Here is a 16,869-nt window from a genome sequence, read left to right as displayed (position 1 = left end):
GAAGCACCACTATGGAAGAGATGCTCTCAGCACTGCTAACTGCCTAGTAAGGCACATGAAAAATAAGACTGGGTGGCTAGCACTGAGAGCAAATACCATCTTACCATATCTTATCTATGTATGTATATCTACCTATATAGCGACATACATAGCCATGATGACTATACACCATATACACACAGGCAATACAAATTTGCATATAAATCTAAATCTGTGATATGCCAAAAAAAAAGTAATGTTACAAAAGTAAATTCAAAAGAACAAGTGGTGAAAACATGATGGTTCTTGCGGCAACATTAACTAACATGCGCACGTCTAATATTTTAGATAAATATAAATAATAACTTAAATATTCACAGCCAGCCCAGTGATATTGGAAAGGAGAATAAAAAGGAATCCTTACCTCCTAGAGGGGGGCCTAGGAGAACAGGGCAGCACTCCACAATTGTGACAAGTCCCACAGCACTGGAAAACCGGGCAGCACCAACGAGATCCATCAACGACTCAAAAAGGATACTGCTAACCATTCCAAAAGCAAATCCAAAAAGTACAGCATATACCACCAGGCCTGTATAGTCCTCTGCCAGTGGGCACATGATATGACAGATGCCATTGTACAAGACAGCAAAACTAAAGAAGTACTGGATTTTTGGCCGGATGTATTTGGAGTTTGCTACAAGTCCCATTGAAGGCCTCGCAAACATGTCTACAAAAGCTAGAATAGAGAGCAAAAAAGCAGCAGAATATTCATCAATTCCCTTGTGTTTGGCATAAGGAGCCAAGAATACTATTGGGGCAAAGAAGCCAATAAACATAATAACATTTCCTGACAAATAAACCAGAAATCCTCTGTGTTTAAAGAGGGACAGATCTAAGTATTTATTCACAGTTTGCCAGAATGACTTCTTTTTGTTATTCATGTGTAAGGCTGAATCTCCTGCTCCCTTCTCCACATCTTTTTTCACAGGAGGGACTGGTTTTGGTCCAACAGGTCTCATAAGTGACCCAGCCACACAGCAGTTCAAAAGAAGTCCTCCCAGAATGAGAAAGCTTCCTTTCCATCCAAATGCATTAAAGAGGAATTGATTAAGAGGTGCCATTGTGCTTAGAAACACTGGACTTCCAGCCATGGCCAGTCCATTAGCAATGGGCCGCTTCTTATAGAAATACTTGCCAATCATAGTCAAGGCAGGCTGCAAGTTGAAGGCTAAGCCAAGACCTAGACAACAAAAGAGCAGAGAGTTATTGCATGTAATACATTGAAAACCCTTCACGATAAGCAGACAAAATCATTCAAAAAAGTTAAAATGCCATTCAGAAATTCCCAATGAAGATAAAACGCTATCAGCACTGGAAAATGAAATGTGTTTCCACACATTTTAATGTCACCACTATGTCACACTCGAGTTCTGTCATTTCCTTGTATTACATTGCAATAAAAGTAGATACTCATAGTAATGTTTGAGCAATTATATAGACAATGGAGTGACAGAGGAACAATGGTATCAAGACCTTGAATACACCATTTTTGTATTTTACTAAGCTGCAACACAGTTTTTTCCTGGTTCATTTCACAAAAGTTATTAAATGTCACCTCTTCTACAAAAGAGAGCACAATATATTTAGAAGTATAAATCTACTGGCTTTTATACCTCTATCCCTTTTAAAGGTTGAACATGTATCCAAAGTAAGATGTAAAATGATTAATAAATAAAGATTTTGCAGGAAATCCAGCCCCACATCCACAGCTGTGGAGGTCCTGGTAGGGGAATTGCACTGGGGTGGGAAAGGGTCTCTGTGGAGATGCACAGCCCCAGCTCCCTGCACAGCAGAGCACAGGGGTGAGGCAGAGTTGGACCAGATGTGCAGTCAGAGGATCCACCTGTGGTCCTCCTCCTTGGGTGGGGATACACTAGAGCCACAGAGTTTTAGTAGCAATGCACCCGCTATGTAGTCTCTGAGGAAGGATTCCTTCTCTCTTCTCCCATGGGCAAACGTAGTGCCTAGCTCACTCCTTGGTCTAGGTAGTGGGTTCCTGCATTTGGCTCTTAAAAAGTAGAGACGTGAGGTCTTAAACAAAACAAAACAAACAAGAAACCCACCACAGTTAGTAAGAAAGGGTTTCTTTCAAAATGATTAACTTCTACTCAAGTCAATTACAGATAAACATAAGCTTTGATGTAGTGACAGAATAAGATCTTATTTGTGTATTCCATGCTTCTATATGACCTCTAATCTCACCTTCTTTCTTTATTCAAAAGAGATGATTTTAAAAAAATAGAATCCCTTTGGTAGTGAGGTAATTTAATCTAGTGGCCTTATTATCACTTTAATTCCCACCCTTTGATCAGTTCTAGAGCTTTGGGGATTTAGCATTTGTTTTCAGACAGGAATATTTTTATTCTGGGGACAGCTGGACCCTGCCCAGCATACTATTTTGCTGGATATGGATATATATATATTTTGTGAGCCTACAGAAGCTTAGTATTAGAGTTTGCATATCTAGTAGACCTGTACTCATCTCTGCTGTTTTATTCAAAATTGAAGGCTAAAAAAAAATCAATGCAAAATCCAATACAAAGGACTCTAATAAGTGCTGTCATGAGTCAATCAATTCCTGTATTGTAATTATAGTGCAGTACAGTATGGCAAATACATAGGGCATTTTTTGAATAAAATAATCAGAATGAAATATCCCAAGCAGTAATTTAATATCCTAAAAATCCATTTAAATGAGTACAGTTTAGGATAGCTAAAATTAACTGGACTAGTTACCATTTTTGAACAGTTACTTACCTCCAACAATTCCTACACATATGTAAAGCTCCAGGACACTATTGCAGAAAGAGGAAGCAATCATTCCAAATGAACACAATACACCTCCTGCCATCATCACTGGCCGGCAACCATATTTGTTCACCAAGATACTGCTTATGGGACCTAATGGTAGGAAAAAGAGAAATTATCCATCATGCCATCATAAATATATTTGCAGTTGAGTGTTTTCAGTGACTAAAAGTACCTCCCTGTGAGCTTGACAACACAAGAACTTACATACTAGAAGTCCAAAGGACTACTCACCCTTCCTGGGAGTATCCTGTGGTCATAGAAGTGGATCAAAGGATGTAAGACATGAGTGCAGCAAGCTTGTTAATTACAGTTCTCAAAGAACCAACAACGGGCCCAGTCAATATAAGTTTTGGGTATTCAAGAAATGGAGGATTAGGCCCACTGTCTGCAGTCTAGTTCAGAATTTCAAATGGAAGGAAGTTGTCTAATCAAAACTACAGTTAACAGAGCAGAAGAGATCTCTAAGTGAGTCAGATTACAACATCTTTTGATAGGATGAAAGCTCTTTCTGAACTCCCTATAACTGCTGCTGTTGACTAGGGCAACATACTTATGTCAATGGGACTACTCACTTGCTTAAAGTGTTGAAGTGGAGCATAAATAACTGACAGCTGAGATCTATTTTCCTTGTCCAGATCTGAATGAGAGTGATAATGGACAATATCATTCTGTTCTGTAGTCTGAGTCTTCTGAAGTATGCTTGGTATAATGGCCTAGAAACTTTGAAAATATGGCTACAAACTTGGTTTTTAGTTTCAAATGAAATTAATTCCAGTGTAATTTTGTCCCTCCCAAACAAAGAACCAGCATGTAACCTGTCATGATGTGCACTGTATGTTCTTTAAAGGCCCACAGGAATAGATGGTGTGTGGCATATCAAGATCAGGGGCGGCTCCAGGCACCAGCGCTCCAAGCGCGTGCGTGGGGCAGCAAGCCGCGGGGGGCGCTCTGCCGGTCACTGCTAGGGTGGCAGGCAGGGTGCCTTCGGCGGCATGCCTGCGGAGGGTCCGCTGGTCCCGCATTGGGAGGTCCACCGAAGCCGCAGGACCAGCAGACCCTCCGTGCTTGGGGCGGCAAAATGTCTAGAGCCGCCCCTGATCAAGATTAAGAAGCTGTCAGAGCTGCTTTAGGAAGCTTGCGCTACACCTGATTGTACTACATGTGGCCCTAACCAACATTAACAGCTTTACTTTTGTAAGCACTATATTCACTCCATTTAAAGAACATAGTTGGGGGGTGTTAGATTTAGAACTGGTGATAAAAGAGACCAGATATAAAGTGAAATGTCAAGCATTACATTTGGTTTTACTGAAAATCATTCTGGTTCCTACTGTGTATTGGCTCCAGTACAAATTTCCCATAATAAACAACTAAAGAAATATACATCAGCATTTTCATTGGCAACACAAATTAAGTTCAACAAAATTGGAGATATGCATTGTTTGCAATATGTCTTAGTTTGGGTCCAAATGTTTGATCTATCTTAAAACTGATACTATTAGTGATGAGTTACATGCAAAAGTCTTAGGCCCATACCATGCCATCAACATTGTAAGCATGTCTCAGTTGAATCTGATGGAAGCAGGTTGACCAGATAGCAAGTGAGAAAAATTGGACAGAGGTGGGGGTAATAGGCACCTATATAAGACAAAGCCCCAAATATTGGCACTGTGTCTATAAAATCGGGACATCTGGTCACCCTAGATCAGTGGTTTTCAAACTTTTTTTCTGCGGACCCAATTGCAGAAAATTGTTGATGCCCGCGACCCAATGGAGCTGGAGCAGAGGGGTTTGGGGTGTGAGAGGGGCTCAGGGTTGGGGCAGAGGGTTGGGGTGCAGGGGTGAGGACTACAGGGTGGGGCCAGGAATGAGGGGCTCAGGGTGAGAAAGGGAGCACTGGCCTAGGGTAGGGGGTTGGGGTACATGACGGGGTCAGGGCTCTGGGCTGGGGGTTCAGGTTCTGGAGTGGGGCTGGGGATGAGGGCTTTGGGGTGTAGGAAGGGGTTCCAGGTTGGTGGGGCTCAGGCCTGGGGCAAAGGGTTGGGGTGTGGGAGGGGGTCAGGGCTCTGGGCTGAGGGTTCAGGTTCTGGGGTGGGGCTGGGGATCAGGGGTTTGGGGTGCAGGAAGGGGATCCAGGTTTGGGGGTCTCAGGGCTGGGGTAGGGGATTGGGGTGCAGGGTTAGGGCACGGACTTACCTCCGGCGGCTCCCGGCCAGTGGAGCAGCCAGGGTGCAGAGGCAGGTTTCCTGCCTGTCCTGGAACTGCGGACCGCGCTGCATCCCGGAAGCAGCCAGCAATGAGTCCCACTCCTAGGCGGAGGTGCAGGCCTGCAGGCACCGCCCTGCCAGCTCCCATTGGCCGGATGCTTGGATGGTGGCAGCATGTGGGGCCCCATGGCCCCCCTGCCTAGAAGCCAGACTCACTGCTGACTACTTCTGGGGCACAAGCAGCAAAGAGTCCTGTGGCACCTTATAGACTAACAGAAGGTGCCACAGGACTCTTTGCTGCTTTTACAGATCCAGATTAACACGGCTACCCCTCTGATTCTGAGGCACAGTGTGGTGTCGGAAAAGGTAGGCACTAGCCTGCCTTAGCTGGGCAGCACCGCCAACAGGACTTTTAACATCCTTGTTGGCAGTGCTGACCAGAGCAAGGCGATCCAGGGCCTGACATGCTGCGACCCAGTACTGGGTCACAACCCACAGATTGAAAAACACTGCCCCAGATGGAAGTTCAGTTTAAAAATCAATGACATGATACAGTCCTTAGTTTGGTTAAACACACTGAAGTCTAGATACTTTCCAAAGGTTTCCAGCACAGTTTTCAAGAGATTTGGATGATGGGCCTTCTCTTGAGATATTCAATACTTTTCATTTCTGGTCAGGTGAGAAATACTTTGGGAACAGTTTCCTATGTGATAGACTGGCATGTCTTCTTTCAGCACTAACCATAAAATGAATTACTGAGAAGCATGGAATTGAGAAATCAAACTCCAAGCTTTGACCAGATACATCTTGCATTGTGACCTGAAGCTTACTGAATTTATGCTCTCATGAACCATGATCTAACCATGAATGCTCCTATAGAGAACACCCTTTTGCCAGTCCTGGGATGTACAACTCCAGGAAAGAACCATTGTGGCACTCTGTACCTCAAAGCAGCACCCTGAAACCCCCATATTCACCGCTGTCATGTAATTATGATATGTTTTATACAAAGTATGCCTTGTGAGGTATCATCTTAAAAGTCTTGATCTGTTGAACATTAATATCATGTTGGATTGTATGTGCTATCATTGAATGTGAAGTTTTATGAAGTTTTGCTATGTGTGTGTTACTGAAATATGTTGTGAGGTTGGGAACACCTACAACCAGCCTTTCAGGTACTACAATGGAGTAGCCAGACATGCTGATGGCCTATTAAAGGGGAATTCACTTGCCAAAGGCCATCCCAGAAGACTTTTCAGAAAGAGCATGTAGACAATGGAGGCTGCTTGAACAATGGGGGTGGACCTCCACGTCACAAGCATAGATCGTTCCAGCAAGCTGGAAGAAACTATAAAGAGGGGAAGTGACATCATGACTTGGCCTCACTCCCCCACAACTCAACCCCTGGAAACACATCTGGAGGACAAAGACTTTGAACTGGGCACAGGTGGTTCCAGGCTGAAGCAGAGTTCTAGCCTATGTATCAAAGATCTGTGACCTGTTATACCATCTATCAGAGTGAGACACTGCTTGATTCAAATCCTGTTCAGTTTATAGAACTCAGATTGTGAATGTACTTTTATTTATTAGGTAACCAACTTTGACTTCTATGCTTACTACTTATAATCGCTAAAAATCTACCTTTCTGTAGTTAATAAATCTGTTTTCCATTTTACCTAAAACAGTGTGTTTTGATTGAAGCGGTTGGGCAATATCAGCTCAGGTTACAAAGGCGAGTGTGTGTCCTCTCCATACTGACTGGGTAATAAACTTACACTGGTCAGGCTGCTAACAAGGACAATATTGTATATTCCAAGGGTGCTAGGTTGGGGAACTGTGAGGAATTGGCTGGAGCCTCTCTATTGTTGGTGGCTAGGAGAAGCATTCATGTAACTCAGTTGGGTGTGTCCCTGCCTGTGGAGGTCTATGTCAGTGCAGTACCTGCCAGAGGTTTGTCACTTGTCACAGCATCACAGTGTGAGAGGGATACCCCAAGTTGGTGAGACAGAGGGCTCAGCAGTCCCACACTTCAAGCTGCACCTCAGGAACCCCATCACAACCATCATGCTAGGAGAGAGTTGGAGAGGTGAGCATTCAGAGAGCTGGGTCCCAAGCCATTTAAAGCTCATACATTATAAACAACACCTTGAGCTGCATGTAGAGGTATACAAGATTATGGAATACTGGAGTTATGGACTTAAAGCAATTTGGATCTCTCCTCATGAGAGGAAGAAGAATCGGGAATAGGGGATGGGTTCGAAGAGCCATGGAAGAATGGATGGGGAGAGGATAAGGAAAGGATTGGGGGTACACATACTGGAGTTTTGAGCATTAGAAGGATATGGGGACAGCACCCAAGAGAAGTTTCAGTACGATATGTAATTAAATTGTTGACTCAGATTTATTAATCTGCACACCAAAAAGGCACTTAGGCTCCACTGCTGACTATTTAAAAGCACAACCAAACATGAAGACAAAACCTGAATAGCCTTCATCATACACCACAGAAACTAATTAAAGAAAATAATTAGGCAAATATCCCCCACCCTCCCTAAAAATGACCCTTAAAACAACATTCTTCATCCCAGAAGTCCCACAACAAAAAGTGTCCTGAAGATGAACATACTGGGGCTTTTTTTTTCAGAATGGGAAAGTCCTGCCAGCATCTCCCTGGAAATTCTAGCTCAAGCATCTTTATTGGCATGGGCTGCAGGTGAAGCTTCTCCTTGGGGAGGCTAGCCCCATACCCTGCTTCATCCAGTTGAGGCCATGCCTTCCGCCAAGGCCACACCCCTGCTTGCTGCTCTCAGCCCCCCACTCCCCCCATGGCAGAGAGCTTAGTTGGAGCCACAGGAGGGGGGGTGAGAGCTTGGTCTCAGCTGGGGTTGAACTCTCAGCCTCAGCTGGGATCATGAAGGAGCTCTCAGCCCTGGCTGGAGATCTGAGGCTGGAGCCCCTCCCCCATTCTGTCCTTCCACCTGCGCCCCCCCAAGGCCACACCCCATTCTATCCTTTCCTCAGTGGCCCTGCCCCATTACACCCCCACTCTGCCTCTTCCACCTCGAGGCCACTCCCTACTTGCTCTTCTCCCTCCCCATCCCCCCTCAGTGGCCCTGAGACCAGAAAAAATCTGTGCCCCCACGCTGGCCCTGGGGCAATGACAGGGGGAGATTTTTTCTGGGGGCTCCAAATCCGCCACTACCCTCCTCCTCCTGGTGGCACAAGGTTTGGGAAGGCTTAGCCTCCCACAGCCTTCATTACGTGCCGCCCATGTCTACTGGCCTTAAATTATGGCAGTAATGAATGGGGAAATAAATATCTCATAAGTAGAGAGACAAGGTACTCAGAACATCACTTTCCTAGATCTGAAGAAGAACTCTATGTTACTCAAAAGCTTGTCTCTCTCTCATCAACAGAAGTTAGTTCAATCAAAGATATTACCTCACCCACTTTGTCTCTCTAATATCCTGGGACCAACATGGCTACAACTACACTGCATACAACAATGGTAGATATTGTAAGCAGGCAGGTCCCAGGCTATTTAGCACTTTTTAGGTCAAAGCCAGTACTGGCTTAAACTCCAACTAGAAGGCAACCAGTGCAGATCCCAGAGCACCATTGATCTATTTGAGATCCCATGGTTTTGGGTGGGTGGTAGGTGAGGACGAAAGGGAAGAATTGGAGGCACCTATGCTCTGCAGGGTCATAGAGTCTAATGTTGTTTTAAGTACAACTTTGAAATCAATTTGCTGACTTTCAAACTTCTTTTTAGCTACAACATTCTATTAAAGTTTTTCCTGTAAGTTATTGACATGTATTTACCGCCTTAACTCCAGTTTAATTTTGTTTTCTGGGAATATTCAAGTACTTCAGTTTAAAATACAAACACGTGGGGAATATTAATTGTCATATAAACCATAATGTTGGGTTAAGCCACTGAATGAGGAAACTCCATATATTTCCCAGATTCCATCAGACCTGATAAGTGGATTAAACATTTTCTGCTGATGTCTTTGCATATACTTTGGTTTTTAGAGTCTCATAAAATACCACATATTCATCAGTATATATGGATTTACAAATCTGCATAAATTCTAGTTGTGCGCATGTAATCAGGCCTTTCATGAGCAAGCACAAATGAGATTTTACATTTAACTGCAACTAAAATAATTTAAGTAATGTTCACATCCGAGCATGTATCTATATCCTGCAGCACATTCTTCTTTTGAATATAAAGCAAATTTCAGCCATTCAACTTCAAGAAACAAATCAGTTGCAAAATCATGCTATCAGCTAATACATATATATTTTTACAAAACAACTAAAAATAAATTCTGATTCAATATGCAGACTTCTTGACTCTTAAATGGGAAAATTATTTACTTTCTATTTCTATCCTTGCCTGGATTTTCACTTGATTCTTCTCTGGCTGGCAGGGTGGGCAGACTTTTCAAGGGAAGAAGGGAACAATTCTCACCTGTGTATGTGTCAAACTGGATAAGAGGGTTACAGAGAGAGATGGTCTGGGAGAGGGTCAGGGAGCTGTACAGAGGCAGCTTTTGGCAGCTGAGGACTCTTTTCCATCCCCTCCCCCTCACGTGGCTCACTGAAAGGTAGATTCAGCTCTACATGCAGGGGAGGTCTGGCTCCATAGCTCAGACATTAGTGGGCTCATCTGGTGGTCTTGTTTGTATGTATGAGACCAGTGAGTTAACATGTAAGAGGCCTGATGCAAGCTGGTTCTTAAGGTGCATGTACACTCAGCTACTATGCTGTCCTTTTCACCAGCCCTGGTGACTAGATGCTTTCTGAGGTAGCCAGTCTGCAGGCAGGTGCAAAACTTAGGCAAAATGCTGTTTTTAGTAAAACTGACAAAGATGCTGAGATAGGTCAAAACTCTTTTTCTTCATGGGGACTGATTTGATCAACAGAGGAATTAACAATACCATACGATTCTGCTAAAGCCTTCTCTTTATGCTTGGTCACTACTAGACTTCTTACCTCAGGACTGCTTAGCCCAGATATCTGCTATCCAGAGAGCCATTTATACTTCTGTTTTATCTCAGATTGGAGTGGACCAGGTTCTTCTCAAAGGTTTGTGGGTTTTTTCCAGGCTCTGACTCTGACCTATTGCAACACTGTCATACTTAAGGGTGGGGAAAGGGAGGAGTTTTCCCAAAGTCCATGGCTGGGAAAGTCACAGTCCCAAGCAAAATGTTGTAAAAAGGAGCCATAGACCCAGCTCCACCATAAAGCTTTAGCTTCCACTCCTCCTGCTGCATCTTGAGGGAAGACAGTTCATCCCTTGAGACGATAAACATACAGCGTCTAAAGGGAATAATTCATAACAAACGTACCAGTTGGTGAAGTCTGCTCCCTTGGCCTCCCAAAGATACTTAAGGATGCTCTTGGATGTTTCTAATAGTTCTTCTTGCTTCTCTCTTTAAAAAGTCTCACTATTATGGGAGCCCCCAGAGGTATATAACAAATACAGAAAAAAATGGTTTCCAACTTCCTTCTACTCCACTCTTCTCTAGACTTGCCCTTTCCAGAAATCATGGAAATGGAAGAGTGAAAATGTTGATGAAAAATGGAAATATTTTTGCTAGATTTTTTGAGCAAAATTTCTCCCGTTCTCAATATAAAGTTATCCTTTCTAGCAGTCTAAAACTCTCAACACATTGCACATTCCTCAGATCACACAGAGGAAACATCACAAAAACATCCTGCTTGACTAAACTGAGAGGAACATTGGTCACAGTAGATGACCAGCTTGATAATAAAAGTCTAGAAGTTTTATCAAAGCAAGATGAACTATTCAGCAGATTATCAGGAGATGGCAACAGTTGAAGCCTTATCAAAAACTCTGGATTTTTATCTGGAGCTTTTTTCTTAAACTGTCACCAGTGGGAACACTAAAGCTGGATGTATTAGCCAGCTCTCAAAATCAGCACTCTGAAATTCTTCATAATCCCATGCATTCTCTATCCTGTGACCATGCCCAATTCCCGTGTGGCTTATTTTATACCCTCTTTTCAGTTGCTTTTCCTCTTATGCATTTCTCATCTTCTAGGCCTGATTCTCTGTAGCCTTGCAGCTTAATTAATCATTTACACTAATGCTACCAAAAAGCATGGAAACATTTTGCATCCACTTTGCACTTATGTAAATGACTACAAAAGGCGCAGGGCAATAAAGTTTCAGGCCTATTGCCTTCTCAGTATGTAAATTACACGTATCTTACACACCACAGGATGCCAGGTTGATGCAAATGGCACTACTTTAATCTTTTTTTTTCACTAACGTACACCCAAAGTGTAATCTACATCATTGGATAAGTCACTGATTAATTTGTATTTTACAGGTGCTTTAGTATTTGTTTAATGCATTTGGCTATATATAAAGTACCTTTATACACAGGAAGGGTAACCTAAACTTGTGGCATGATAAACTCTTTGACCCTCACTTGAAGGCTCTTAAATATATAAGGATGAACATCACCTCTGTACAAAGCCTATGTGCCACTTAAGTCAAACTTAGGTTCTATTTTGAGTGTTTACATGAGATTTTACTGTTCAATACACCTTGTGCTGGCCCCTCTGCACAGTGGTAAATTTAAACCTATTGGGCAGACCCTCAGCTGGTGTAAATCATCATAACTCCAGTGCAGTCAGTTTATACCAACTGAAGATTTGGCCAGAGGTGAACAACAGGACTCTGATGTAGAAATAGAATATATTATTGTTCCCTTTATATAAAAAAGGTACTAGTAATGCATGTTGTTCTTTTCCTCTTACTTGCAAATTTCTCTTTTCAATCACCATTTTAATCTTCCCTCTTGTGCTAAGCGATGATGCTGTATATGAGCAGCAGTTAAAAAAGACTACACATGACTGAATAATAAGGTATAAAAAGCAGATGTTTGAAGGAATGACCTTTTTACCTTCTTAAAAAATACTAACTGTGCTAATATAATCTTAAAAGAACTTGAACAGTAAAATATTCTATTGTTAAAAATCGTAACATGATATTTCTGCTGAACTGAATGTTTAGGACTCATTTTATATGTTTAATACACACACTCACACACTTACCTGTCCTGATCTTTTATCATCCCTAAAAGGAATACACAGTTCATGAATGATCTAACTCTGAAGACAATGAAACAGCTTTCTACTGAAGGTTTCTAAGAGTTCAAAGGATGCAAACCAGATAATATTTCAATTTCATAATACCTAGATATTACCATTTCATAATACCTAGAGGTAATGGTAGTGGTAGATCAGCTTTAAGGCCACAGAATAGAATAAAGGAAGATTTATTTGGCATAAAATCTATATCCTGCAGAGCTCTCAGGTAGAATAATATTTATGAGTCCAACTATATTAGGTATACTCCATTAATTTATAAGAAGAAGAGAATCTAGGACACTATAATCCCTGCTTTCTTCTCTCTGTTCCGTCATTTTTTGTACTAAGAACAAATATATTTCCCTTAGACAGATTTCCCACAAACAGGTAACACTCATTCTGATAGAAGAAAAATGTTTTGTAACTCAGCTTAACTTAACTGGATGATAGCTAATCAGACTTCAAAGACGATAACACCAGCTGGTACAGGTATCAAGCTGCCACCAATGACCTTCAGTTCTACACAGAGGTCATTTTCAAATCTTTCCTATGTATATGCTTGCTGCAGAAGTGACATTTATTTTAATAAGTAAATACATTTGTTTTTAGCTATCTTCTCAATACTTACTTCTTACTAGTTTGACTTCTGATTGATATATTTTTTGGTGGAACTAAAACCCTTTCATCCTCATATTGTGTTTAGTGTACCGCCCACTTGTGCTTTGAATTTTCTTCTGTCTTGACATCTATATTGAACTACACTAGAGGTTGCTTAATATAATGATAGCATTTAAAACATATGTTAACAATGAATACTTCATACATCATACTTGATCCCTTTGAAAGCATGCATTTGAAACGAGTCAATTTGAACAATGTGACACTTTTGTACATATCATAAAATTCATGAAAGAAACTGAAAATAAGCACAATAGTTTTATTTTAGCTTGCAGTAATATACTGTTATAGATGGTAGCCTGCCAAGTCAGATGATATAAACACAACTACAAGATTGGCCATATGGTTGGAAAAGTCAGTGTAGCTCTTTTCTGTCTGGATTTAGACTTATTTCTGTTTTCTACCAGACTGGAAATGTCTGAGGAACTCTACAATCTTAAAAAAAAAATCACACCCACTAATGTTAACTGAGTATTTTACTACCTACAAAACTTATTCGCATGTGATGAGTTGATTTGTTTGGACAAAGGGCCCTAGGTTAGTTTGCTAAAACAAAACCTTACTTTTCCCTTTATAAGCTATGTGTTCAACAACAAACGCTTTTTTTTAAATTTCCTGATACTGCTTGCAAAATGGCTTCTGTGGCATCAGGTAAAATGTAAAATTTTTAGTCTGATCACATTTAAAACTTTTTCAAATCCTTGGACAATGCTTTAAAATCTATTTTATTTTTGGCAGGTCTCAATGGGACTGATGGGCTTTGTGAGGTGATACGATTTCTATTTCCAAAGGCTTTTGATCACTTCTGTAGGGTTAGGGAGAGGGGTAGGACTTGGGGGCAACACAGCATGCAGGAAGGGAACCCAAAAAAGTATACATGAGATTTAAAACTTGTCACAATTTGCAGTATGTCTATCTACATATTTTCCCTCCCTTCAAAAAAAAAAAAGGTTAATGTTGATTTAAGGTTGCTAAACTGCATAGCTCATTAGCACAAAGCATGGAAAAAGCAGTTAAGTCTTTCAATATCCTAGCTGCACTTCATGCATCAGTTCCTCATCTTAAGCTAAGCTACCACACTTTCATCACCCATAGCCCACATACCTCTCTCTTCACCCTGACCAACTTTTGAACTCTAACTATGTTTACTGGTTATTCGTTCATGAGGTTCTGTTGATTAATTATAGGGTTGGTTTGCTTTCATAGAATTGGAAGGGACCTCAGGAGATCATCTAGTCCAATCCGCTGCTCAAAGCAGGACTAATGCCCAAATTGCCCCCTCAAGGATTGAACTCACAACCTTGGGTTTAACAGGCCAATGCTCAAACCACTGAGCTATCCCATGTATTACACTGCACATAGTTCTTTTTATTTATAATAATAACAGTAATGCAATTATTATTATATTTTACTGCAGTAGCTCCTAGGTGCCCCAATCACAGAGCAGAACCCCAATACACTAGACACGAGGATGTGGTTGCTAGTGGTTGTAGCAGATAGCAGGCCAAGTGGTTAGAACAGGCATCAGTAGCCAGGAATGAGAGCCCAGGGTCTGAGCTGGAGTCAGAGGCCAGATGCCATAGCCAATGGTGAGAGCCAAAGTCAGGAACCACAGCCAAGGGTCAAAGCTGGGTTACCTGGAGTAAGGCAAGGCAGGGGCAAAGCTGGGTCTAAGGAAGGAGCAGGGCTGGAGCAAGGCTGCATGCAGGGCAAGGTCTAGGCTGGAGCAAGGTGGGAGCAATGCAGAAGCAGGGCTTGGAACAAGACAAACACAGGTAAGAATCATAAACTGCAGATGTAGGTGATGAGCAGCCAGAGAACTGCTGTTGGGCTTAAAAGCAAGCCTGGTAGCTTCTTCAGCCAATCAGGAGAGGTGATCCATCAGGCAGTTTGACTGATGTGGTTTAGCTGTGCTCATTAGACTGTAAGGAGACAGGAACAAGGCCCTGCAGCTGCGCCTGCTAACAGTACCCCCTCCCTTTGAGAGTGCCTCGCAGGCACCCCCAGGCATGGCTCTGAGGGTAGTTTCTGGGAGAAACTCACAGCAGACTTGGGGTGTGGATGTGTTCTACTGGTTCCCAGAACCATTTGTAAGGGCTGTAACCCTCCCAGTCCACCAAGCATTGGAGTTGTCCCCTAAAACATTGGGAATCAAGGCTTTGTTTCATTATGCACTCATCCTACCCTTGGATTGTTACACATGGAGGCAGAAGGCTGGAATGGTGCAGGAAGGGGGTTTGGTATATGGGTTCAGGAGGGAGACATCAAATACGGAATGAATCTTCAGAGACTTGGGTAATTGTCATTTGAACATTACAGATTGATCCATGCCTTACTCTAGAAAGCACCCAGACATCGGTGGTCCAGCTTGGCCAAGGGATGAGTCGATTTAAAATTGTAGGTGGACAAGGTTGGGAGTGGCCTGGCATTCCTGGTCAGTGTGATGTTTATATACTTCCTTAGTTATTTGTAATTGCTCCTTGAGCTTTTGGCAGAGATGGATAGCTACATCTGCGACAACGGGTACTGGGAACTTATGAAAACATCCAAATGAAAGTCATGATGAAACCCCTAGTGTACAAAAAGGGGTTTTCCTGGGTGAAGGCATTATATATATGCAAGCTTGGCATATGGAAGCAGAGACAACAAGTCGTCCTGATCATAATTCAAGAAGCAGTGAAAGTATCGCTCAAGAATTTGGTTGACCTGCTCCATCTATCCAATGGTGTGTGGATAGTAGGTGGATCAGAGGAGGGCTCAATCCCCAGAAGCCTTAGAAATTCCCACCAGAACTGAAAAAAACATATTGAAACCATGATCTAACATAATGACTGATGGTAATCCATGGAGACAAAAGATGTTCTTCAGAAAGAGGCAAGTTTTTTCAGGGGTGATAGGGATGGCAAGACAGGAAGCAATGGGAGGCTTCTTTGTTAAGAGATCAACCACAACTAAGATCACTGTATGCATCTGGGAATGCGGCAGCTCCACAATGAAGTCATAGGATATGGTAGCCGATAGATGAGATGCAATGGCCACAGCCTGGAGAAAGCTGAGTAGTTCTGAGGATGGACAGTTTGTCCAGATGCAAAGATCACAGGATTTTATGTAGTTTTTGATGTATGTGTGCAAGCGTGGCAACCAGAAACTCCTTGCAAGTAGATTCCAGGTCTTGAGATGGCCAAAGTGCCCCACAAGGGACATATCATGAGATAACTTCAGAATTTGAAGTTTTAGTGATGTAGATATGGCCCTGGTGGTAGAGATCTCCATCTTGGAACTTGAAGTTGTGGGCAGGCAAGGCACCAGCATTACCCAGGGTCCAGCGGATCTGAGCAGTGAAGGGGTCGCTGGTCAACAAGGAGTAAATTGACAAGAGTAGACTGTTGTCTACTGTGCCATAAATAAAACTGACTTGGTTCCCCACAGTATAGTCATAGACCCAATGCCCAGTGCTGATAGATGACCTGTGCTCCCCATACTGGGGGAGGGAGCACAATCTAAAGAGGAGGACACCTGATGCCCCACATGCCTCCTTTGCCTATGACCCCCCCAACCCTGTGCCCACTCTGAGGCCCCCACACTCTCCCTGCCCCATGTTACCTGAGGGGGGGGGTCTCTGTGCTTCTCTCCCTGCACCTCCTTCCTCCTCCCGCCCACATTCGGCCACTCTCCCTGGCAGCAGGATGGGGAGCGGGACAGAGCTGCTTCTCCAGCATCCCTGCCGCAACACCTGAAGGGCAGTTTTACGCTCACTATTCAGATCACTGATGCTCACAGTCAGGGTTTTAAATAAAGTTCTCAAGCTAGCCCAGGAGTGGGCTTGCTTTCACTGGGAGCCGGATCCAAACCAGACCCTCCCCAGTCAGCAGGCTGATAGTCCCATTCTGGATTGGTCTGTGGGGAATGACTGCGGGTGTCCAAGAAACTGATTTAGAAACCCTCAAAATGTATCGTGATCGCTGTTAAATGTGTCAGGCAGGGGAATCTTTGGCTTGCGGGCA

General features: G+C 42.8%; 1 protein-coding gene across 1 annotated transcript in view; it reads right to left on the bottom strand.

Moving 5' to 3' along the window:
• Positions 1 to 16,869, bottom strand: part of SLC16A7 (solute carrier family 16 member 7) — a 61,223-nt gene that overhangs the window by 6,570 nt on the left and 37,784 nt on the right. Inside the window, exons 2-3 of the mRNA XM_044988268.1 lie at positions 2,797 to 2,940; positions 404 to 1,219 (exon numbers count right to left, since the gene is read on the bottom strand). Coding sequence (XP_044844203.1) covers positions 404 to 1,219; positions 2,797 to 2,940 — 960 coding nt within the window. The remainder of the gene's footprint in view (positions 1 to 403; positions 1,220 to 2,796; positions 2,941 to 16,869) is intronic.

The sequence above is a fragment of the Mauremys mutica genome, chromosome 1 (genome assembly GCF_020497125.1).
Source record: "Mauremys mutica isolate MM-2020 ecotype Southern chromosome 1, ASM2049712v1, whole genome shotgun sequence".
Lineage (NCBI taxonomy): Eukaryota > Metazoa > Chordata > Testudines > Geoemydidae > Mauremys > Mauremys mutica.
This window is presented reverse-complemented; position numbering and strand designations above follow the sequence as displayed.